Source organism: Plodia interpunctella, chromosome 21, assembly GCF_027563975.2.
Source record: "Plodia interpunctella isolate USDA-ARS_2022_Savannah chromosome 21, ilPloInte3.2, whole genome shotgun sequence".
NCBI classification, from domain to species: Eukaryota; Metazoa; Arthropoda; class Insecta; order Lepidoptera; family Pyralidae; genus Plodia; species Plodia interpunctella.
The window spans coordinates 75,920-102,710 of NC_071314.1; the positions used below are offsets into that span (position 1 = coordinate 75,920).

General features: G+C 36.8%; 1 protein-coding gene and 1 long non-coding RNA gene across 3 annotated transcripts; both read left to right on the plus strand.

Moving 5' to 3' along the window:
* Positions 1–26,384, plus strand: LOC128679379 (uncharacterized). Of its 2 annotated transcripts, XR_008405751.2 has the most exons (4): positions 1–499; positions 692–806; positions 24,706–24,772; positions 26,266–26,384. It is a non-coding gene; the product is annotated as an uncharacterized LOC128679379 (long non-coding RNA). The 2 variants fall into 2 exon arrangements; XR_008405752.1 differs by lacking the exons at positions 24,706–24,772; positions 26,266–26,384 and adding an exon at positions 1,114–1,542.
* LOC128679378 (uncharacterized) lies at positions 17,344–23,568 on the plus strand. Its single transcript, XM_053761561.2, has one exon. It carries the CDS (start codon positions 17,584–17,586, stop codon positions 22,783–22,785), a length of 5,202 nt encoding a protein of 1,733 aa, XP_053617536.1. The 5' UTR covers positions 17,344–17,583; the 3' UTR covers positions 22,786–23,568.
* Positions 26,385–26,791: the final 407 nt, after the last annotated feature.

The window sequence follows — 26,791 nt, forward strand, 5'->3', positions numbered from 1 at the left end:
CAAATAGTACTGTTACCTACTCGGTATTATATAAAGAATTCTAATGATAACACATACACGTTACATATATGATATATCATTTACGAGTGTGTTGTTGTCTCTGATACAAAAATAATGAAAACATTACACTCTTTACTAGATGTTAGTGTAAAAAGTAAACGTAAGCAGAAAGTGCAGACCGACAGAAGGGGAGGGGTCCGATGATCAGTTCCGCGAATCAGCGCATTTGCATACAACGTGCGAAGGAAGTGGGGTCAGTGACCGCGACCAGCTTGCGAATGCCGGCCGGCGAAGGAAGTACTTTGGATCAAAGGGCTCTTTCATGACCATGTCCATTGTGCGCTCGATTTGGTGACGGTTTGTCGCCCGGCCCGCGCCCAGAGTACCTATTGGCTGTAATAGAGAAGGGAAGGAAGTATGCTCAATATAATAGAATTTAATTTCGTGTCCAAAGGGCCTGAATATAATGATCATGACCCCAAACTACAAGAGTATATAGGTAAGTAAGTATTTATTGACACAAATAATATAAATAAGTACTACATAAATCTACTGTCGGCTGTACTTCCATTCATGGTTCCTATTCTTCTTCCACCCAAAGAGTATATAATTCTTAGTTATTTGTGTGTTTGAAAAAAATATTGCTTCTCACAGACAAGTAGTGGCAATCGAGTTCGTTAACATCCCACAGATTCCAACACAAACAGCAAGTCGGACCCTGCTCCTGTAGCCAAGGCCAAGAGACACTTGCCGGGCCGGATTGCAGCCAGCCTCGCTACAACCGGGACCTGACAATCACCACAGGAGTAAGTACTATTGAAATAATTGGTATCGAATTTCAGAGCTGCCGGAATTTGCAATATCTGTCCTTGAGAAAAAACACATTGATTCATTTATGCAAAGATTTTGACGATTTTAACTATCCAGCAATGAGATATAAAGTTATAGTTAGATATTATTCAGTGATTAAAAAATATGATAATGACGCTATCTTAGAGGATAATAAATGAAGTAATACAAACTTCAACTGGGACCCGAGGATAAAGTTAAGCGCGATAAAGATGAAATATGAAGACTCATCGCAACGTTTTGTATTCACTCCTTGTTCTCCAGTTGCATCGGATGGTCTCACACAACCTCACTCACATACTCTACAGCACACACATTCAACCGATGCACCGTCGTATGCGCAGGTAATAAAACCGTCAACCTTGATGGCTTGTTGTGGAGCATCGTAAGCAGCACTTGTATCGTGTATAGTGATGTACACGTCACGTAGCCATCAATCTCTTGATGAACTTCTCAGCATTGACTCCTTCCAATGAAGTATTTATTGCCAGAAAAGATTTACGACTTTTATATGCACTTTCTTTGCATTCTTTGGTTATTATTGAAGATTTTCCTCACTTGTTCATAGCTTTGCTATTGGAAAATAAAATTCTATTTGTTAATTTACTTTGTTGTATTGTCTTTCTTATTAAAAAATATTCAGGATCTTTTAATTTAATTACCGAGTAGAATAACTTCATCACTTTTAATAAATATTCCAGTTAATCGTACCTTTTGTTATTTCACGAATCTTGGTTCTGTGCAAATATAAAACAACCTTTTCTGCTTTATCTATTAACTTGTGGATTAGCGAAGCTCGTGAATCGTGACCAAGGATCATATACTGCAAAATCATTAATGTGATCATAACGTAATATTGTAATATATTGTGTATTTAATTATAAACAGCTATTAACCTTTATCTCATTTTGCTTATTACCCAAAATGATTATTTCAGGCATTGCAGTATATAAATTTAATATCTAGCAAGTAATAGTCAGGGCGGTCATCCGCTCGCTGCCGCGTGCGGGCTGGGCCGGATTTGCCAATCACAAGTTCCTATTTTGTGGCTTTATTAAAAAAAACTTTTTTATATCACTTTCCTAGAATAAACAAAATGTTATTATATTTTTGCGAGTAGTTAGCTTAGTTTTCCAATGAAACCAGACGAGTTCGCATACGATTCGGAGGAGGTTTGGTATTTGGTATAGTAATAACTAATACATAATTCTATAAAAAAGGGAAGATGAAACCTTTGGCCAGCGTTGATCAACGTATCTACCAAGCTAACCATTATTAGCGTTAATATATTGATAAGGGACAAAGCAAACATTTTTCCCCTTAACCAAAACAAATATTTCCTTCAATCACATAATCTTCATACTTGTCGGTACAGTCCAGAGCTTTGTTGCAGTCCGCGCGGGCCCTGGGCCCGTACTGCTGTGAACAATCCGTCTCTGGCTATTTGATTATCCTGTGATAACTTGTTTGCATTCGCCAAGGCTTCTTGTGCTCACTGCCTAATTATCATGAGTATAGCACACGTTTGCAAAAGACAAAGTTCACACTCAACATTTGTGTTTTACTAAGTTACAAACGTAATCAATATATATGTATTTTGTTATTTAAATCCATCATAAATAAATGCTTTATTTACTTGACTATCTAATAAAATACATAATATTCATAAAACAAAAAGGGGAAAAGACCTTTGGAACGCAACATCTACAGGCTAGTTAAAAAAAAGATATTTATCAATAACTTATATATGGTTGTTAACATGTTTTGTAAGAATACAAGTTAAATCCAACTATTGCCATTTGGATATACTTCATACATTCATTTAAGACAAATTATTACATTATTGCTTATCATGTATTATTCTAACAGGTAATTTCGTCTAGAAAGGTTTATTGCCATTGTTTAGACAATCAATTAATCTTATATTCCCGTTTGTGTGGATCTTCCATCCTACTAGCGGTGTTATGCACTTCTCTACTTCTCAAAATAGCACACAAGCTTCTCAATATACCCACATACCTTTTCGTAATAATGTATTCTTATGTGTAATGTGTTCTTCTTAAATTATCTTAAATGTATAGTTGCATTAGACTAGCAACTACACATTTAAGGTTAAAGTGATGTCTCTCAGAAACGCGGCAGGGCTGAAGATTACGTGTGCATTGCACCAGCTCTACCGTGCCAGCGACGACCGATCCCAATGATATGTCACGCCCCAGTTGCGTAACGAGTTCCAGCGCTAGGCATTCATTACAAGGATGACCAGCAGTAAACATGACGAGCTTATTGACGAACATGGAATGCCAATTAACAAGCTCGCAATTAAAATAATATTTATTTAATTTTAATAAGTTGGATCGTGCGATGGAGCGACCTTTAAAGCGATTGTATGACATCACGGCACGCCTCAGCCTATTATCACTTGCGACAGACAATCCGTGTTAGGCAATGGTGAAGAAAATAATTTGAACTGGACAAAAAGGTGAAGAACAATATCACGAGGAAACCAGCACATTCATCCTCCACCGCCTTTACTAACAGAGATATTCCTTTCACTTCGAAAATTTACAGTAATCGCAAACAGATGCTTTAGTACCTTTAGTAGGTGTATTTATATCCACCATAAACATTTCCGTCCTCGTAGATATTGAATGAATAGATAATACATACACTACACACTTTATGTGTGCAAAATATTTACGAAAGCTAGCCGAAGAACATACTTAGGTAAATTGAAAGAGGTTATTCAGAAGGTAATTGAAGGAAATTAAATGATTTTAATAAGCACCAGACTTGGAGAGGTTATACGTCTTATACCGTATATCATATAAAGATATGAACGCTCTCACACAATGCTCACTTCCGGGAGTCAATTTACTGATAGGTACGAGTCGCCCGATCGCCTTGAGACCGAAGGTTCTAAATCGTGGGGAATTCCGAATATTTTGATTAGGCACTCGACCTTATGAGTATGAACAATGCAACAATAACACACAAGTGAAAGATAACGAATGCCGGCGACAGACAATGAGTGCGCGCCACGCTCTTGTGTCGGTGGATGGTGTGAAATTTAGATGTTAATTTGCAATGCTCTATCACTTGTCGTTGTTTGTGGAATAAATAAATAAATATTAGGACAAATCACTTGATTGTCCTAGCTATTGATTGAGCTAGCCCCAAAGTACAGATTAAATAATACCCCAGTACCCAAAGTAAGTTTGAGACTTGTGTTATGGGATACTAACTCAACGATACCATATTTTATAACAAATACATACATATATAGATAAACATCCAAGACCCGGGCCAATCAGAAAAAGATCATTTTCAATCATGACCCGACCGGGGATCGAACCCACCGTGTTGGTTGTGAATGTGCTATGTTTTCCCTGGAGACTACAATATGAAATTAAAAGAGCGTGAAAAAAGCATTGAAAGTCGTCGTAGCGCGAGTGACACCCTGGTGTTGCAGCGGCTGTAGACTGCTGTGTGTCCTCCTACCAGGCGAAACGCAGCCTCTTGGCCTACCGTGGTAGTAGTATAAAAATAACGTTGGACAAGTTTGTCTCTAAACGAGGGAATTCTTCAACGGTTTCAAGTTATGTTCAGCTTAACCTGTTGGACGATTGGTGAAAATCCTCATCTCTCGTTACTAAACCTTTATAGAGTAACACATTATTATTTGTAAACAATAATACCTCATTGCAAAGCAATTCTCTCGTAACAGGTCATAGGAGAAGTTAAACTATTACAAAAACGAAATATCTCATGTACTATAGAGACAGACATGCTTCCGCTTATGAAAGAGGACATGATCATGATCACACACATTAGATGCAAATGACTTTTTATTAAAATTAAAATAAACACACCTATAAAATCTGTTTTCGACCAATTTTTGTTAGTCGTTCATTGGAGATTTTGATGTGGCGATAGATGGGGAGGCTGGAAAGTGATATAAGATAACAGCAATTAAGGAATAAAACACACTAACCTATTATTAAGTTTAAAACCTATATTTTAGTCAATTTAGAAATTGATTTACATATCTGCTGAATCAGCTGTCTATCTCAGCGGTCACCTGATTGCCAAGAATAATATCAAAAGGCAGCCTTCTTATCGTTCAACCTTTAGCCATGACTGCGTGACTGGTTCAGCTTTGTCAGCGGGTGCAGCGAGCAATGACTGTCTCCCATACCTCGCGGGCAGTGACTGAGGCGGCCGAGACTGGCTGGACAGGAGCGACCGGTTTGTGGTGTAGCCTACGTCTATCTACTGTGCTACATACGTGTGAGTATGTAGGCTGCGGCGATATCTCCCTAATCATAGCCAACACACTATGTTCTTTTATAATGAATACTTATGTTTTTACTACCATACGGCCGGCAGTATCTGCCCGACTTTAAAATGTTCTTGAAAGATGCAATTTTGCAAATGATCCCACTTTTATCTGACGCATTTTGACGTCCTTGGAGAAAGGGCTGCGGTGAAGTTTATTGCGCCGCTTTTTCTTCACCTGCGCTTTGGAAGCCGGCAGTAGACTTAGTTTAAGTAATTTTTGACGTCAATAAGTGATGTATATCATCCTAAATTGAATAAAGAATTTTGAATTTGAATTGAATTTGAATTTGAATTCAAAGTCCCCAGGTATAGAAATATCGTCGAGTTAGCATCCCGTTAGATAAGTAAAACTCCAAATATAACTCTAAATAGGTATAATAGTAAAAAGTCCCATTTCAGTGGTATTCCTGATTGTAAAGAAGGCCCTAGGTCTAGGTCAGGTACAATTGACATAGCCTAGATACAAAGACTGCTGCGTCGTGTACATTGACCGGACTTCCTATGAAACTAGTCATTCTGAATGTTGGCCGAGGCACGAACTCGAGAAACGCGAAGGAAGTAGGCCTCGGAACTCATAACGACGAGCTGTGTCAATAAATTGTAATTGATGATGACTTAATGCATTGTAATTAACACTTTTCAAGTACAATCAAGAAGAAATACTTAACGATGCGAAAATAGCGATAAATGTAACAATAATTCACAATTATGTATTAACTATAATTTGTTAACAGAATGAACACCAAGTATAGTCTCAGAGAAATTGGTATGAAATAGGCGTGTTTACAATAAATATATATTTTAATACGGTAGAAGGAAGAAAATCATTCGAAAATATTAAATGTATACCTACACCACCTACCTATATTAAATATGGCTGATGGCATGGGTGCTCTGATGGTCAAATATTTTTATTTTTCTTTCTTTTGGGTGTCAGTTGTAAGTACGTTGTTACGTTGTACGTTACGTGTAAGTACGTTGATAACGTAAAGTGAGAAAATCTGTTTAATAACTATAAGGAAAATAAATTTGTCAAAGAAGTGGAAGTCTGCCTAGTCGTTGTAATTTATAACACTAACCGACAGTTTCTAATCGAACTAAATGTACTAAAAAAAAAACTTCTATAACAAATGTAGTATTTTACGCAGAAATCGGTGGAAAATAACGCACGCACCCCGCTCATATGTTGCGTGAAGAGAAACGCGATCCGCAATGTCTGTTTTGTAACAAAAACTGTGTACGAGAGCCAAAACGAATCGCAGCCGTATGTCTCCTTGTGAATATCAATAATTGGCATTAACTCAGTTCAGTAGGTATGCAATATTTCTTCTTAGTGTAATACTAACCATAAATATCAATATCCAAAGGAGTCTAAATATCCGTGACAGATTCTATTTTCAGGATTTTATTTGACTACAACTGTAGCTTCACTAGATTTTGTAGATTAACGTCTCTTTCGCATTCACGTGCGATGCAGTATACAAAATATCTGTATGTCATACAGAGATTCGTCTAAAATAAGGCTAAGAGCGGGTCATAGTGTGGTCCAATCTTATCTTCTGATAATTTTCATTTTTTTACAAAGAATAAATATCTTGCTAATTTAATTGCCTTCTATGTTCTGACTGTGTATTGCACGGTAGTTAAAACCGAACATCCACCATATAATCGCCAGAATTCGGCCACTTTCGCTCTACGCACATTTGATCACTCATCTCCAAGCTGCGCCAATTCTCGGCTCACCAGAGCATGTCTGTTAGTTTTTACTAACTCGTATTCAGGCAGATGCAACGGCGGAAAACAAATGCAAATTGCAGACGACCGAGAAATTCGGAGTAGAGTTTATGCAAAACTGCGTCTTTCTAAAAGTACTTTCCCTGGTTAATGATAATAAAACTGTAGATTGGATACTAATTAATTAATTAAAAGGTAATTCCGGTTCCCAGTGGCATCTAGCCGTGTTCGAATCGCGTGGTGTGCAGCCCGCGGCGAGCCACGGTCAAGTACGGCCGCAATTGCAGCTATTTCTATCGCAGCTATGGCGGCTGCAGCTATTGTGCTATTTACAGCGACACTGGCAACCAATCTCGCGTCCTATTCTTGTAGATCGCAAACCTGTTTAGGTTTAAATTGCTTCGATTGTGATCATAACGTTTTGGATGTTCAGATTGTATGTCCAATGAAGTTTATATAGCTTAAGTTAGACAGACATTCAGATGAGATATATAAATATATATATTTATTTAGAACCGATAACACGACTTACAAATACACAAAATTATATTTCTACAACTATAAGCAAAGTTAATTAGTTTTTGTTACGATTTCAACAAAAATGTATGGGTTACATTAAAATTTTAAAAAAATGCATGATTGATGCCATGGGAAGCACTATATATTATCAAATAACTAGCTGCGCCCCTGGTCTTCGCTCCTGCGGGATTTTCGGGATTTAAAGTACTCTTTGTGTTATTCCAGGTTATATTCTACCTACCTTCTATTCTATTTTATTTATTTTTAACATTCGGATGACCAACAGCAAATGTATAAAAATAGCTTACAAAGTAAATGTTTCAAAGCCAAGTTTCAAAGCCTATATTATATTGTACCAAATTTCTTAATTAGTAGATTTTGCGTGAAAGACTAACAAACATACATACGTATACACATACATCCTCACAAACTTTCTCATTTATAATAAGAGACCGACCATAGCAGGCGTTTTAACAACTCGACCTTTGCTCAAGAATGAACTTAGCATTCAGTCGCTCACATCAAAGGCGGTTCGTGCTGTAGCGTAGCACCAAAACGGCAGATATGCATTAAACTATTTAACTAATAAAGTTTCGCAATTGCGTAGCCTGACAAAGCGCCTCATAAGCGCTGACATTTAGAATAATCTTGCATGGTAATTTAAAGACGACAATGCAGCTATTGAATGTCAACTGGGTGAATGCACAGCGCTTTGAATGTTTCAATGCATAGTTACGATTGCGCGTGCGTCATTCTTAAGCTAATAATTAAATGTACTCGTATCGAAAATCTGTTTTACTTGAATAGCTTTTCAGCCGTTAGCCTGGACTATTGCTATCAGTAGCGTATAATAAATGGAATGGTCTGACCATGGTTATATGGTCTTTAATATTTTCGTAGACCGGTGCCATCTCTATTAATAATTTCTGGTGTTCAATTAGTACTAAGTACCTAATCAATATAAGTACATTTCTATACATAATTATACTTATATTAACTAGTTGTTTACTATTCTTTGTATCACTGCCTGAGGTAACACCAAAACAATTAATACATCCTTTTTTAATATATCTTTTTAAGATGGTCACAGAGAGTTGACCGATGGTAGAAATAGGTTTTTCACCCAGATATTCTCCGCTCTACCTTAAACATTAAACTGCGATGAACCAATAATGTCATCATCACATGAGTATCTGCCTCTAATACAGATGTAATCCTACCAAAACCACATTGTGATGCAGTGCACGACCGTGGCTAAACTTCCAGCGCCTCTCCGGTGGCCTCTGCGCTTCCTCGACCGGAATGACAATAGTTTACCTTCGATTTGTCTTTAAATTCTGCTAAAAACTCGTAAACAATCAATTATAAATAAAATCAAGCTTCTATGCTGAACTGGGAGCGAAAACAGAATGTGCTAGCCTCTCTTCGCACGCGGATTGGTAAAAGACAATAAAAGGAACCTTTCTTCTCATAGGCATTGGGCTAGCTAAATGGACTAGAATCTCAATTCCCAAGCCCACTATCTATTAAAAAGCGACTTCCGACTTACGCGCCTATATTATACCTCAGGGGTCAGGAAAACCTGACCTGAAACTGGTCATTTGTTTGTACGCTCTAACTGGACTACCAAAACTTACGTTTACGTATTTTCTGAACATTAATGTTCAGAAAAAATACGTTGAACTACAGTATACATAATAGTAAGGCTGATGTCACTTAAATAATATATCACAATGGAAGCATTGAAAGGTGCAACATTACTATAAGTTTCAACTTTGTAGGTTAAATATTTGTTACAATTTCTTTATCATTATTATAGTAAGTAATGTGTACGTACAATGTACATTTTAATAACTGGAAGAACGGTAGCCGAGTCGGGCTGAGATAAAAATAGATTAACTACGCATATACACAAGTTGGCTGGTGTGCACGTTCTACATATGGATAAGTGCTCGATACTTCTCGGAACCAGTTTGCAAGGTCTTAACACCAAAAAAGTGTACTTACGAAGTCTTCCTTTCCCATAAAGCTACGAGGTCTACTGGATTAGGTATCATTCAATTATGTACATTTTATATCCGTCTATCTGGAAATCTGGATTGTACATATCTTCTAAATATATTTATTTCCTAAGACAGAACCGTTTATGGTGAAAGGTTTATTGTATCTAGATCTGTAAAAATTGCGAATCTGTTAAAATTCGAAAGCACGACAAGTTTGTACGCGAGCGATATTACTATAGGCAATCGTGTCAATCATCATCACCACACATCTGTTATTCAGTTAGCAAAACAAGCGAGGTGAGAATATGATCGTAACTAATCAGATAGCTTCCTCTCTCACCATTCTTTTGGTCTTCAGTTCCGTGACGTAACCCTTGATTAACGAGTGTAACATTAGTTTGGGCGATGCGTGCCACCGGGGTGCTACCGAACCAGGGCATGCTTGGCGGTTGTCATTTCGTGACAATAATTGCAGGATCTTTTATTATTTGCTCAAAAATTGCCAAATATAATGTACGTATTGTTACTTTAATTTCGTTTCACCTGTCCCGTCTGTCTATAATCAAGTCTGACAATTTGCCTGTCTTAGTCATTGCCTGTTACCAATCTAAAACCTTACTTTCTATGTCTATATATCTGATGATAGTGCAATAAGCCTATTAGAGATTGATGCATTATGATGGCCAAAAATCTTGAAACTTTTAATGACATTAAAAATCCTTTTTTTATGACGAACATTAACATTTAATAACACCAAGCTCCCCGGCGTCGATTTTGACTGTTTATTTAATCAGTTGGTGGCCGATTTTACGACACATCCTTGTTACAAGGAAAGAATCTCATTAATGTGTTACAACGAACGGTTGATTCGCTTCTGGATGTCTCAATGAAGGAAGATTGTGGTTGTCGGTGGTGTAACGCCGGCTATCAAAGTGAGTGGTCCATCAGATCTAGATCGCCGATGTTACACGATAACTGCTAGGAAAGTGCACTTGTGAACATGGTCACGTTACTTTTTACATGAAATAGGGATTTAGTACGATTTATATTTACTCTCTCCAAAAGTTAATTATATATTTAAAGATATACCATATATATTCATAACAATAAAAATCATACTCTAAGGTAAATTAAGTTTTGTCTCGTTCTGTCAATGCCAAATTTTGTAAAGTGCGATAGTGATAAAACACACTTTAGCGTAAAATATTCATAAAAAAATATAAGCTATCTTTATTTGTTATGAATAACAGAGATAGGCTTTCAATAGGTATTATCTTTATTAAATTGACGTGAAAAAGTGCCTGTGAAGGTCTAATTTCTGAATAAATGATTTGATTTGAATTTGAATTAGCGGTCACCATATGAATGAATATTTCTTATCGTGATATGATATTATTGAGTGCAACATATTATAGCATCAGCACTAAGTAGCATAGAATAATGAGTCTGCCTCAGATAATTTAGGTACGTCTGGGTATTGTGTGTCTATTATTTAAGTATTTTGTATTCTGTGCTAGACTATAATATCGACTTTACTGCAGTGAATTTCTTGGTAAAATGTTATTAAGTCTTCAAATAATTTATGAGTTATTAGAAAATAGTTTGATGGTATAAATAAAAACGTTCTTATACTACATAATATTTAACATTAAGTATCACACTTCATTAAATACAGGGATGTGACTGTAAGTTTATATTACAGTATAGGTACACTAGGTACTGCCCTGAAAAAGGAGTGCGATGTATCTGAAACATGCAAATTCTTTTAACAAACATACAAAACTAGAAACTGTAAAGTACTGCAACACATTTACGATCATCTCGGCCTCGTGCCCGTGGTCAGCACACTTGACACTTTATTAGCGCATTGTGTAAATATGACGCCTCAAACGGTACTACGTTAAAAGCCATACAAATATGTCATGTTTTGCGGATACCTATACCTGCCAGTAGAAACTACACATACGGCGTACAAATACAACAAAGATATAAACGGAGTTCATCCCCTGCTCCGACTTAGACACCGCCAACTGAAATCAGCATCAGGAAGAAACTACCTATAGAAATATTTTTCGATGAAAGTCAAATCGGAATCTGTTGCGTTACCGATGTGAACTTCTTGAAATATTTGGAAAAGGTTTTTTTTACAGTTTTAGTTCTTTGTTATTCATATAAATGGTTGACAAATTTGTTTTTAATTACAGGTAAAATAAATTTCCATACCCTCTTTCAATTGGAAATACCACTGTGATGTAGGCATACAAACATTGTTCGTAAATAAAACTAAATCTTTTTAAATATACGAATAAAAGTATTAGCAGACACAATGGTGGGTAAATACGTGTATAATATTACATTATTCTATTTAATGATGGCGATAAGATTGTATCTGTTTTGTAATGAGTGCGCTGCTCACTATATGAATTCATTCTAGGTTTTCTAGTATTTCCATTGAAGTTATATGGACTCTCTCTTTTTAGTTGTGACGTTGAGTTCTGCAAGATTTAACCGATCCTTAGACGCGGTCAGAGTTCATTGAAGTACGACTTCTAATATATTCTCGGCCTCGTGCCTTCTTAAATACTGGATGCTCATCTCACCCATAGCTCCGAATCACGAGAATTATATTATGAATCCAAAATGTTAATCTGAATCAACTTTCAAAAATGTATTAAAATAAATATATCAGGACAAATCACACAGATTGAGCTAGCCCCAAATTAAGTTCGAGACTTGTGTTATGGAACTAACTCAACGATACTATATTTTATAACAAATACATATATAAATAAACATCCAAGACCCGGGCCAATCAGAAAAAGACCATTTTCCATCGTGACCCGAACGGGGATCGAACCCGGGACCTCATCTGTTCAGAGGCAAGCACTTTACCACTGCGCCACCGAGGTCGTCATTATATGAAAATAGTAGCCAGGATAGGAGAAAATAAATAAAAGTTTGTAACTAAATAAGTAAATGTAATGAAGCAAACAGACCAGTCAGCCTTCGTCATTAGCTGCAAAGTACCGCACATCATTGCAAATGTACGGGCATCGCCGCGGTAATGATGATGACAGGCGCGCAGGCAGCCGGCCACGTCAGGTTCCTGCTTTCAGCATGCGCAGCACCGCTAATTATATTATTAATAGCCGAGGCACTCACCTCAAACGTGCTCGATTGTCCTATGGATTCGCTCCTATATATACATTTAATAATATATAATCAATAACCATTTGGACGTCCCCACTGCTGGCACAGGCCTTCTTTAAGGATGAATAAGGAGTATTATTTTTTGTTTTGTTTTAGTGTTTAAAATAACTGTGTTATCAATAACATGTGTTACATAAACAACTTATTTTTAGAACGACGTGGAAGTAGTCCGGGAGACCTTTACCCAGCAGTGAGACGGAATAAGAATAAGAGTTCAGCCTACATAATACAGGGCAAATGTTGCCTCAATCACTGACCGGGACATTATAAGAAATAAATTCATTAGATAAGAAGTTCAATGGATAGAATAAATGGAATATTAAAAAATAACGAATTATATAGAGTGTTCTCCAAAGTGTTGATACGAGTACGAGATCAAATCTCACATTATGGGCATAATGCGAGATTATGCGTGTCTGAACAAATATTTTCTCTGAAATTTTTTTAAATACCTATTTAAGCTCGCTTTAGCAAGTTCCTAGTAGACCCTCGCATTGCGACAGTCAGGATTTAAGGACAAAGTGCAGAAACTGCGTGCCATATGCAAATGAGGGAAACTTGCAGAATCTCGGTGTCAACTCATTTGTGCAACAAATGTAAATATCTGCCGGTCTGAGCTCAAGATTCTAGGCAAATGACTAGATAGAGGAAATATTTTCTCTGCCAACTACTGCAGGTCATAGAATACAACCTACTCTTGGTTTTACTTAGTTGTATTGACTGGGACGATGACATCATCTATATAAAGAGTTCTGAGTATTCAGGTAAAGGCTCAACGGTTGTCTTACATTTTATGAGGTACATATCGGCTCCTTCGGCCTAGTTCGATGTCTGTCTAATAGGAAATCGGTTGCATCATACACCACAGTTTTAAAAATCGTTTTCTTCATTGGTGTTGTATAAAGATGAAATTGGGCGGTATTATTTTATGCAAAAGGATTCTGAAAATCATTTTCCCACTTGACCTGACCTGGGCTTTGTATTCTATCTACCTACAGTGGTATCATAATTCCACGGCCGTCGTCAAACAATGCACATCTTTGCATTGCCGCACTGAGTTGTGACCTGCCTGGAGAGGTCCAAGCGCGACCTAACTTACAATATCTCCAAATGTCAATAGTTCAACTGCATGATTACATACTGCGTAAATGATCAACATATCAGCAGTTAAAGAATTTTCCACATCAAGATAATCGCAGTGTCGCCCGGTATTTAGATCCGCAAAATTGCCTCGTTTAATGACAGAGGACTGATAGCTCCTGTGGAGCACACTATAATAAAGAGTAGTTGCTGACATTGAAGGTGCAATTTCTATCGTGCGCAGCTAAGTGCCAGTAAGTAGGTGAATATACGGTGGTGGTCGAGAGATACTCGTGCCACATGAGTTTGTGTACCTTGTGCTTGACATGAATAAATATTAAATGGGTACTAAATAGTATCACTATGCCTATGATTACTGCCACGAGATGGTACAGTTCTGTCCAAATCAGACAACATGAATACAATGTGACAACAGAGTGTTAGTATTATAATTGATAAAAACACGAAAGATCTTCAATGGAACCCATGACCTCGAACAGAGTTCCCGCGCCCCATCACCCATTAACAATGATATTGACAATATCGGCTCAGCGTTTTTTGCACGCCCAACCGCCGCGTGTGAACTGCGCGGTTACTTTCCATCATTGTCCGTAGTTACGACGCATTATGTCACCGAGTGTGGGACGATTGAGCAAAACTCATTGCTACATGTTATGATGCTTTCAAAATAATTTCAGAATACGTAGTTTTTTCATACTTTCTATGTTTTTTTTTTCAGAGAGAGAGAGAAAGAAGTGGCATATATATAACATATATATATAGGTGATTCCGATAAATTTAATAGTTATAGAGTAATAGTTTATAGAGAGATAACGCATATACAAATATGCGACGTGGAGCGCGAAATGCGTTCATCGACCGTTTTGAAGTAAAGCTTTGTCAAGTCCACTCTATGCTTTAAGCCGTGGCTTCGGATAAAATGGTTACTAAGTGCAGTGCACCCGTGTTATAATCATCAAAACTCGTCCAGAAATTACAGACAAGGGTCCATAGGGATTGATTTATTTTTTAATGGATTGAAAAAGCATAGTGTACAAGAAGGATTTATTATTGCACGTAACAAGGGTAAACATGAGCTCGATGTCTGACCACTAAACAAATAAAAAACCCACTGATGCGTAACATAAGGGACTTTTGTACAGTTGACACGTTGACATGTAGCACGCAGTGCTATGTTAGTCTGTATGAACTTCAATGCGATACGCATAGGAGCAAATTTGCAATGTCAAATACGTTGACATTGTTGACGTTGACATACGTTTTTACCTTTTGCTGTTGAAACGATGGGTCCTTGGGGTTCTGAAGCAAGGCTATTTTTAAGAGAAATAACGACGCGCCTCGTGGAGGCAACGGGAGACTCGAGGGTTGGCAGCTTTTTTGCTCAGCGTGTAAGCCTCGCTATACAACGGGGCAACGCTGCCAGTATACTGGGCACGTTGCCTCCCTGTGGCACGTTGGAAGATTATTTTTATTTGTAAAACGGCATTTTTGTTTTGTATTTATGATACTTTTTGTAAATAAAGTTTTTAACCACTTAAAAAAAATACGTTGATATTCTATTAACTTTCTACTTCTAAGGAACTTAGCGCAAAAGAGGGTTTTTTTTCTATATTGTGTTTATTTTAACAATAAACACATTTTTACCGAACATTCCGAACAGTCAATTTGTCATTTCTATTTCAAATACACTTAGTTCATTGATGTTAATTGTGTTCACAATCATCTAGCAGTCAACATCGCAGTATTTATTTGGTCGTAGTTAGCTGGTCACGCAATGACCTCTGAGTGTCATTAAGTGACGTCATGGTATCGTAATCGTCATTACAGCACGTCACGTTTTAATTCCAAGAGTTTAGTCAGCAACACTTTATCATAATCAGACGAAAGACAAATACATCAGAGCATAGCCGCTTTCATAATAAGGCGTAGGTTCTATGTCTGAATGGTGTTAGATGTCTGTCAGTATGTGAACGTCTTTAAAGTTTTTTAATTATAATTACTAATAGGTGGGGATAACAGAGAGTTAATCTCAATTAATATCGTAGAGGTGACATTGTAAGCTGCATCGCAATGCGAGGTAGATGTAAAATACAGTAGTCTTATATGTATTAAAAGTTTTCTATATTCAATAAGTTGTGATTTTGATTAGATATATTTGTGCTATGTATGAGTAAGATGAAATTAGGTAGACGAAATGGAGATTTTGTGTAGCTAATTACAACGATTTTATTTTGCAGTTCTTGCGAAAGAAAGCGATTTTAATGTATTCGTCTAAATATCCTAGTTTGGTAACTTTTGAGTAAATAATTGTGTATAATTAGTGCAATAAAATTAAATATAATATTCCATGTTTACAGATATAAATATAGCCTATACTAGAGTGCGGGCCAAATGCCTAGCGTCTATGTCTGTGAACTGCACAGACAGAGATCCATGTGACGTAAGCAAGCACATCCGGCTCGCAGTGATGCAGCCATTACTTATGTTTACTCATCATTCAGAAGTGATTGCGTTTTCCTATAAACTCAAGTTTATCTTCAATGTCAATAATGTTATCACGAACTACTGCGCCGTCTTATTCAATTGTGTGTTTGATGAATTGTTTGCCTTCCTTGTTTTACATTTTTGTTATATTTGGCGATCAAAGGTTCATATAAAATGTATTTCTAAATGTTTTTTACTGTAGACGATACCTGTAACTTATTATATCAGATAAGCTAGTGGTATAATTCACTTAGTTTATAATTTTAACCTCTACTCTTTTCTTATATCTATTGCACAGTAACTCCGAAATTCATAAAAAGTTAAAATTAAAACTTTAAGCTATTTTTTGTTCGTATCGGACTTTATAACATTTGCCATTGACAGAAACATTTAACACACAAGCGGAATTTGAAACAGCGTTTACACTCCGAGGTCTACACCTCGCCCGTTGTTCAGGATTGATGTTGCACTGGCAACCAACAAAAAAAAAGTTTTTTTTTGCATTCCTTAATTTAAAATATTTTTTCACAATGACATATGAAGGATTCCCGCCGAATGATTTTTAATATGAAAATTGACAAATTTGTTATTTTTGTTGTAAAAACCAAAAAGGCAATATAATTTCATTGAATGACTGCTACATCTTCGTTTTATTTTTTTGCTGACCAAAGATTTTGGCCATTTGGTCCTTTGAGTCGGATAAATGTTATCGGCAAAAATATGTAGTGGAACACTATTGTACGCGTAAATATAATTGTGGCAACAAATAACGTTGTCGGGCTTCAGACCGCTAGTCAGAGATGGTTAAGGAAAGAACGGTCAAGAAGAGGAGCGTTACAGAGTGAGGTATTCGGCGGCCGGGAGTTCGATTCCCGGAGGAAGTAATTGGATGTACTTACGTGCGGCGCAAGGAAGCCAAACTGTTTGGATTCAAGTTTGGTTGTGAGCTGAGGTTGCAACGAGCTAAGCATTAGTGAGTGCAGGTGAAATGTTGTAAGTACAATTGATTTAAGTATTTATTTTTCAACGGAAGTCCAAGAAGTACTAAAATTTGTAGACAAGAAGTGTTAATAATTGCTAACGTATAGCGTGTCGGAAAAATAAACATTTGGACAAAAAAGGTGCTTGGACGTTGTATAATACTTATAATTTAGTGTCTGCCTACCAATATATAATATTTTACTTTGTGTTTTGTAAGATAGAGGTAGCTAGCTATAAAGCTGTCATAACTACTATTTAAATTGTATATATATAAAGTTTTTTGAGTGCATTTGTGTGTGTGCATTGCCTTTGCGAACTTTAATTTGTTTTTTTTATTTAATTTTACAATTTCTAAGTAAAAATGGAGTCCTTATTGGCGCTTCAAAATGATATCAAAAACAAAATCTGCAGAGGCAAAATTAATTATAAAAAAAGCCCTAAGGACCGTATCACAATACCCTACTTAGAAATCAGGTTGGAACAATTAGAGCAGCAGTGGGCACAGTTCCACAGCACACACACTAATTTAATATCTACAGTTAAGGAATCTGAATTGCAAAATTCCGATTATTATAAAAATAGTATTTATGACGAGGTTGAGGATCAGTACATAGAATACAAAACTGAGTTAAAACAGGCATTATTTCAAATAACCCGATGTACAGGGACAATTACCCAACTAGAATGTGGCAATAGCGGTAACTCAAATACTAAGGTAAAGCTGAAGTTACCCGAAATAAAAATACCCATTTTTACGGGAAAATACACTGAGTGGCAGACGTTCCGCGACCTGTTTCTAGGACTGGTTCATAATAATAATTCCTTAGACGATGCACAGAAATTTTATTATTTAAAAGGGCATTTGAAAGGGGATGCGGAGCAGCTGCTACGCAATGTACAAGTTACAGCCGACAGTTATTCCTGTAGTTGGGAAAAATTGGAACGCATGTATAATAATAAAAAATATTTAGCTAGTGGCATATTAAACCGTTTATTAAATCAGAAAGCATTAATTAATGAATCATCTTGTGATATTAAAAACTTGGTCAGTACTACATCCGATTGCTTGGCATCCATGAAAAATTTAGGTGTAGATGTAGCAAGTTGGGACATATTAGTTATACATATAATTAGTCAGAAACTCGATAAAGACACTCGGAAGGCCTGGGAATTGAAAGTGTCGTCAGATCCCTCTGATGCCCTACCTACTTATGAACAGTTTGTTGAGTTTTTGACCGGGCGTTTCCGAGGTTTAGAGTCTTTGGAGCTTAGGTCTAAACCGCAACATGTCCATAAAAGTACATCTCTTCATGTCAGAGAAATCAAAGAATTTAATTGTCCGTATTGTACTGAAAACCATAAGCTAAGTGTATGTAAAAAGTTTAGTAAAATACCTGTTGATTCTCGTCGTAATTTTGTACAGGAAAAAGGTTTTTGTTTCCGTTGTTTAGGAGGAAACCACGCTGCCAAGTTTTGTAAATCTATGCATAAATGTCACATTTGTAAAAGTCGACATAATTCGTTACTACACCCTAGCGTTGGTTCCGGTTCTTCTATAAATACTGCCAATATTGATACTAGTAAAGAGAAGTCATCCACAGTAAGTACAGTCCATTGCAATGAAGGTATAATTGGTAGTAATATTAGTACTACCCAAACAACGGATACTGCTCAGCCACTGGTTTCTTGTGTTTCAACAGGTAGTAAAAAGACAGTTTTATTAGCCACAGCAGTGGTTAAGGCTCAATCAAGAGATGGATCTTATAGATTAATTAGATCTTTAATGGATCAAGGCTCACAGGGTTCCTTTATCACCGAGGCGATGGTTCAATATTTAGGTCTGAAGAAAGTTCCTTCAGAGCACCTCATTACAGGGGTAGGTGGTGATAAAAATATTAAATCTAAGTGTACTGTTACACTTGTGATTCATTCGAGGACTGATCCTAATTTTGAAGTGAAGATTAATGCTCATGTACTCCAGTCTATTACATCATTACTTCCAGTTACAACAGTAACAAAGCTTGAATGGATTAATTGTATTAAGGTAGAATTGGCAGATCCCGATTATTATAAACCAAACAAAATTGACTTATTATTAGGAGCTGAGATATATAGTCAAGTTCTTAAGAATGGTGTGAAGCGAAGTCCTGATGGATCACTAGTAGCTCAGGACACTTCCTTCGGGTGGATTTTATCAGGTTTAATAAATACTGATACCAGTTCAAATATTATTTCACATATTGCTGTTATGCATTCAAATGTTGAAACTGAAGATATTCTAAAGAAATTTTGGGAACTGGAAGCAGAACCTGCAAAAAAGAAGATATTTTCAGAGGAAGAAGTAAAATGTGAAGAATTATTTACAAACACTACACGGCGCGACAGTAATGGTCGTTATATAGTTCGTTTACCTTTTCGAAATTCTGATCCAGTTTGCAAGTATGGGGAATCTAAGTTGATAGCACTGAAGCGGTTGAACAATTTAGAATGTAAACTTTCAAAGAATAAGAAATTGAAGGACGAGTATACTAAAGTTATCCATGAATATTTAGAACTGGGACATATGCAGAAAGTGCCTAAAGAAGATGAAAATAATAAGAATGCAGTTTACTTGCCTCATCATGCAGTAGTCAGGGAGGATAAGGACACTACAAAGGTAAGGGTTGTGTATGACGCGTCCTGCAAAGGAAGAAATGGAGTATCGCTAAATGATGAATTGATGGTTGGTCCACAGTTACAAGCCGAGCTTCGCCATTTGATAATGCGTTGGAGAATGCATAAGATAAGCATAGTTGCAGATATAATTAAGATGTATCGGCAAGTTTTAGTAGACAGAAGAGATACAGTCTTTCAACGTATACTCTGGAGGGATAAGCCTAACAATGACCTAGAAGAATATGAGCTGATTACAGTTACCTTTGGAACTGCTTCAGCACCATTTTTAGCAGTACGTGTGTTGCATCAGGTAGCTGACGATGAAGCCATGAATAATGCTATAGCCTTAAAAATAAAAAATGATTTTTATATGGATGATTTAATGACTGGTGCCGAAAATGTAAATGATTGTTACGAGATTTATGAACAAATGAAAGATGTTTTAGGAAAGGCCGGATTTCAATTGCAAAAATGGATTAGTAATAGTGAAGAATTGTTAAATAGAATGAGAAAAGGAAAACAGAATACAGATGAAGAATTAAAAATTAAGGCAGACAATATAGTTAAAATTTTAGGACTTACCTGGGTTCCACGTGAAGATATATTTCAGTATTCAGTTGATCTTCCTCCATTAACCGAACCACTCACAAAAAGAAAGGTTATATCGGATATTTCTCGTCTATTCGATCCTTTGGGATGGTTAGCACCCAGTATTATATTAGCAAAAGTATTGATACAAAAGCTGTGGTTAGCGGGTATTGATTGGGATCAGGCGGTCCCAAAAGATTTATTATCAGAATGGATAAATTATCGTAACAATTTGAATTCATTAAGCGATATTAAGATTCCTCGTTGGATTGCAACAATTTCGAGCAATGACAATGTAGAATTGCATGGTTTTTCGGACGCTTCCAAAATCGCATATGCTGCAGTAGTGTATACAAGAGTGACAAATTCAGCTGGCGAAATTAATGTTCATTTAGTTGCTTCAAAGACGAAGGTAGCGCCTATAAAACAAGTGTCAATACCTAGGTTAGAATTGTGTGGAGCGACACTCTTGGCCAAATTGTTAACAGAAGTTGCAGAAGTTATGAATATACCACATGCTAATATACATGCTTGGACTGATTCAGAAGTTGTGCTTGCATGGCTAAATAGTCACCCATGCCGATGGAAAACATTCGTGGCCAATAGGGTATCGGAGATATTAGTTACATTGGATACGCATCATTGGTCACACGTTTCGTCGAAGGAAAATCCAGCAGATTGCGCATCAAGAGGAGTATCTCCTGTTGAACTAGGAAAAAATGAGATGTGGTTTTATGGACCTAGATTTCTTAAAGAACTTACAATAAAATATAGAAAACCTGATACTTCTACTAACTTAGAGGAGATCAAAACGCACACAACGACATTTGATTCTGATTTGTGGAACAAATATTCGTCATTGACTAGATTGCTTCGAGTAATAGCTTACTGCAGAAGATTTTTATATCTTCGCAAGGCGAATAAACATCCAGATAGTCAACATCTTTCAACCGGTGAATTAGAAGAAGCGCTAGAGATATGTATTAAAAGAAGTCAAGAAGAAGGTTTTCCTGAAGAAAAGGGATATTTAAAAATGAATAAAGAATTTAAACCAAATAAGAGGAATATTAAATCACTGAACCTATTTATGGATTCCAAGGACATTATACGAATTGGCGGTAGGTTAGAAATGTCGCAACTACAATACAATAAAAAACATCCAATTCTTATGTCAAAGGATTCATTTTTGACTAAACTTTTGATTCAAGATGCACATCAAAAAACATTACACGGTGGTCCTCAATTAATGCTGGCCTATTTGAGAACTAAATATTGGATTTTGGGTGTTAAACATTTAGTCAAGGCTTGTGTAAGAAATTGTGTAAAGTGTATTCGATATTCTGCTAAGGCTAGAACCCAGCTGATGGGGCAGTTACCATCTTCTCGAGTAACTCCAAATCTGAAACCTTTCCTTAAAAGTGGCCTCGATTATGCTGGGCCAATACACATAAGAGTTTCAAAGGGTCGAGGCAACAAATCCTACAAGGGCTATATAGCATTATTTATTTGCATGGCTACGCGTGCTGTGCACTTGGAAGCGGTTAGTGATTTGACATCGAAGGGATTTTTAGCTGCCTTTAAGAGATTTGTTGCTCGACGTGGTCGGTGTACTGAATTGTATAGTGATAACGGCACAAATTTTGTTGGTGCGTCTCGTGAGCTTCGTAGCATGGTCGAAGACGAGATTTCACGCTTAATACCTGAAATATCTGAGTCTCTCGCAAACAACGGAACTATATGGCACTTTATACCACCTAGAGCGCCTAATTTTGGCGGGTTATGGGAGGCTGGAATAAAGGCAACTAAGTATCACATGAAGCGGGTTATCGGAAATTCTACATTAACCTTTGAGGAAATGAGTACGGTACTGACTCAAATTGAGGCTTGCCTTAATTCAAGGCCAATGTCATACGTTGAGGATCCAAACAAGCCGTTTGTACTAACCCCAGGGCATTTTTTGGTCGGGGAACCACTGGTTTTGGCACCGGATTATGATTATGCAAAATCAAATGTACAAACATTAAGGAGATGGCAATTGACACAAAAAATGTTACAAAATTACTGGCAACAATGGTCAAAAGATTATTTAAATCAGTTTTTGCAGCGCTACAAGTGGCGCAATCATAATCCCGAACCAACGGTAGGTGATGTGGTACTAATAAAGGAGGATGACATGCCTCCAGGAAGATGGCTTCTTGGGAAGGTAGAACACAAACATCCTGGTCCTGATGGTATTACACGTGTGATTACTATACGTACTCAAAGCAACCTTATAAAAAGACCTACTTCTAAAATATGTGTGTTACCTATAACTTCTTAATTTTTGTTTAGAATATATGTTATTTTATGATACTAGAATTGCTAGAATGCTAGTTAAGCAATATTGATATAAGCATTATATAGTTTTTAGTGTTTGAGTTGAGAACAGTTCAGAGTTTTCAAAATGTGTAAATATAATGCATTTCAATAAATTTATCAAAAAGTTGTAAACATAAAAACAGTAAGATATAAAAAGTAACATTAATTTGATTTAATTATTTACTTGATAAAATAAGATATCATTTACTTAATCAAATTGCATTTCTCAGCAGTATATTTAGTTTGAATTCAGAAAACAAAAGTTGATAAAAAATAGAAGACATTGTTATAATAATAGTCTAAATTAAACTTATAAGAAGACTCTTATATATAATAAGAGTATTGCAGCTATAGATTCTAATATTTTATTTTAATATCCAGTTTAACGTAAAATAACTGTCTACTAAAACTGTTTTTATATATTTTCACATTATGCATATTTGTGTATGTCCTTGCATGGTGGGCGGTAATTAAGGACATTCCTTCAGGATGTCCTTGGTGGGCGGTATGTTCAGGATTGATGTTGCACTGGCAACCAACAAAAAAAAAGTTTTTTTTTGCATTCCTTAATTTAAAATATTTTTTCACAATGACATATGAAGGATTCCCGCCGAATGATTTTTAATATGAAAATTGACAAATTTGTTATTTTTGTTGTAAAAACCAAAAAGGCAATATAATTTCATTGAATGACTGCTACATCTTCGTTTTATTTTTTTGCTGACCAAAGATTTTGGCCACCCGTTATAATAATCTCCTTCCCAGTCTCGAAAGATTTCAATCGCCTACTTCATGCTACAGATAATATATTACTTTATTATACATAGAAGATCTTATACGTGTTTATATAATTTTGACTCGATGACTGCACAAAAGGCCATTAGACGCGGTTTCCGTGGTTTTTGTGTTTCAATGTTGCTGATGATGCGCCGCTATCGGAGGCGGAGGTCGTGGCCGCGGGGTCGGCGCTGGTCACGACCGGTGCTCGTCCTAGGGTTTACTTGCTCCTTGTAAAAATAGGGTATTAAGTAGTTATATCATCATATCATCACACCAGTACTCTTGCGTGCAGATGTGATGATATGCAGAAGATCAGTGTATCGATTCTGTATAACGTTAAGTAAATTTCGTCTCAATAATAAGTACTTCTTATTTACATTCTTATGAACAACGAATAACACACAAGTGAGTGAGATTCTGATTATGGAACCAAAGCGGAAGCGAATGTCATTATGATAATGACGGATATTTAGTTCGATGATTAATATCATTAAAACTATCATTTGCTAAAAATATTATCGAATTAAATGTATGACCAGCGGCCCGTCCCGGCTCGCTCACTTAAAAACATATAAAGACCCGCCAGAATTATATACCTCACAATTACTTAGGTTATCTGCTCCAACGTATCGCGAACACAATGGATCCTTTCGTTGTGAGTTCAGACGTTCACTTGTTACAAAACACGAGACTTGTAACAAAAGCTTGTAGGGAGCTTTCGATAGCGGAGCAACGTGACCGCATGAGTACAGCTCGGTCTCAACCAACATACCGTCTCGATCATCTTATCATTTAGTATGGAACGTTTGGACGAGTCCAAAAATGCGTTTTTTTTTTTCATATTTTTAAAAGTAAATATTGTCATTATTACTGTAATTTTTCACTGGTGTTGTCCGAAATAGACACAAGCGATACTATTCTGAAAGCTGAATAGTTCCACTGCTGGAAGGGGCATTCTACTACGTATTGCTTGGTTAAGATGATATTGAATTTTGGATTTTTGGCCGCTGGTTACGGTTACTACTAGGTACCTAGGAAGTTAAATCATTACAAGTTCACAGAAACGGAAGCTTTTTATACAACATTATTTTTATATTTTCAGACAGTCCGCACGGAGGATCCTAATTCACTGCACTAGTCCGTCATCAACCACACATAGCTATGACTAGGTATGTTGTTACTCATTCAAGCTCTCAACGGTGATTTGGTTTGGATGTGTGAACATTTCGTTATTTACATAATTGTTTATGACTGGAGCTGAGTGTGCAGCAGCTCAATCTCTTTAGGTTTTTAGAAATGATTTTTTCCAAGGCGGCTTAGTTTGTGTAGATCAAGTTCAACCTGGATCAAGGAACTGGAACAACACCTGTTTCACCTGGTGATGGACAGGGAGAAGTTTGCGGAACTGACGGCCAACTTGCAGTAATGAAAAGGCACTACAATAAGAAGAAGTTATTATAAAAGGTCTAGGTTTCGTGAAAATCCCACATAAGCAGAGGTCCTGATAGCAACAAGTCAAAATCATATCACTTTGTTGTGTACTTATTGTATTAGATTAGACGCTAACTAGGCACCTCCATAACCAGTGGCGGAGCGTGGCGGACGTGGCGGTGCGGCGAGGCGTGGCGGAGGGCGCGAGGCGAGGCTGCGGCGAGGTCGGGGCCTGAGTTTTCATTACTTTTGTCATATACGTCATATAGCTATCGAAATGCTTCAACGACCACTGGAATAAGTTCTCAGTCAGCAACAGCAGCAGAGAAAATAACGTTCACTGGAAGGACTATTTGATCTGGAAGAGGCTTCAGTCAGAAAAAAGTCTAAATTAGTTTATGTGTCGAGTAGTCTAAACTTAAAAATACTAATATTCATTCCAATTACAAAATAGCTTATGAAAATCCTCATGGCAAGGTGTCGCGGTTTGTGCTAATCCGCAAATATCTACCCTCAAAGCCACCTGACGACTTTGTCTGTGGATAATAAGATTATCTCTGAAGCTAGGATCATCATGTCATTGCCGAGATACCTAATGAAGTCATACGAGTACGTTGATTGTATTTTTGTGTTACTCATGGCAGCTCTGTGTTGCCGTGAAAGAAGGACAAACACAATTTCACATTCTAACTAATATTATAAATGCAAAAGTGTGTTTGTTTGTTCCTCTTCACGCATTATCTACTGGACCGATTGTTATGAAATTTGGTACACGGGTAGAAAATAACCTGGACTAACACATAGGGTATCTTTTTATCCCGAAATTCCCACGGGAGCGAAGCCCCGGGGCGCAAATAGTTTATAATATTAGTATGGATTCTCAAAGCTAAGAAACTACTAACAATTCTGAACGACCGCTGTTGAAAGTAAATGCCGTAAGAGAATCATTTAACACAAAAAGCGTGTAACTAAAGTTTTTATTTTTAACGATGAATGACGCACTTCTGCAATCATTAATCTGCGTAATCAAACAAAAAGTTGTATTTGTCAATCCAGTGACCATGATCAAGCAGTGAAGTGAAGCTTTGTCTGTGGCAATCTGCTGATGATTGGACAAATAAAAAATACTAGGTGCCTAATTAGCATACATGCTTATTATATGAGTTTCGCAAACTACGATGTCTAAAAGAGGGTTCCCTGATGTATTGAAAATCTGTGCGTCTGATCTCAGAGCTTCGTTCCTGTGCAAATTTCACCAATGTTCATGGAAACTACTGGTGGCGATCAATTGGCCACCGCAACAACAAAAATAGCTAAAAATTCTCCTTCTTTATCGATATCTATTTGGGTGCCGACTCCTATCTATTATCTAAGTACATAAATGTCATTTGGGTAATTTTCACTTCGGTCTTCACTTATTTTTTCTACGACTTTTACGATCTTGTACACTGTGGTCATTCAATATTATTTTTATCAGATAACAAAGATCTGTTTTGTACCTAATGTTATTGTTTTTCTTATATACACAACTAGCGACCCGGCTTCGCTAACAGACAGAGGATTTTGTTTAAAGTAATCCTTACTTATTAGAAAACAAAGATTAAGTGATCTAAAACTCACTGGATGCCAAATACTTCATGCCGCTATACTTTAGGTTGGGTTCGCGTGCGGGCGGCAGTCATGTCTGGCTGGTTCCAAAGACAATGGCTCGGCAATCAGAACCGCCGCCGAGCAGGAAGCTGTGGGAACTTCCGAGC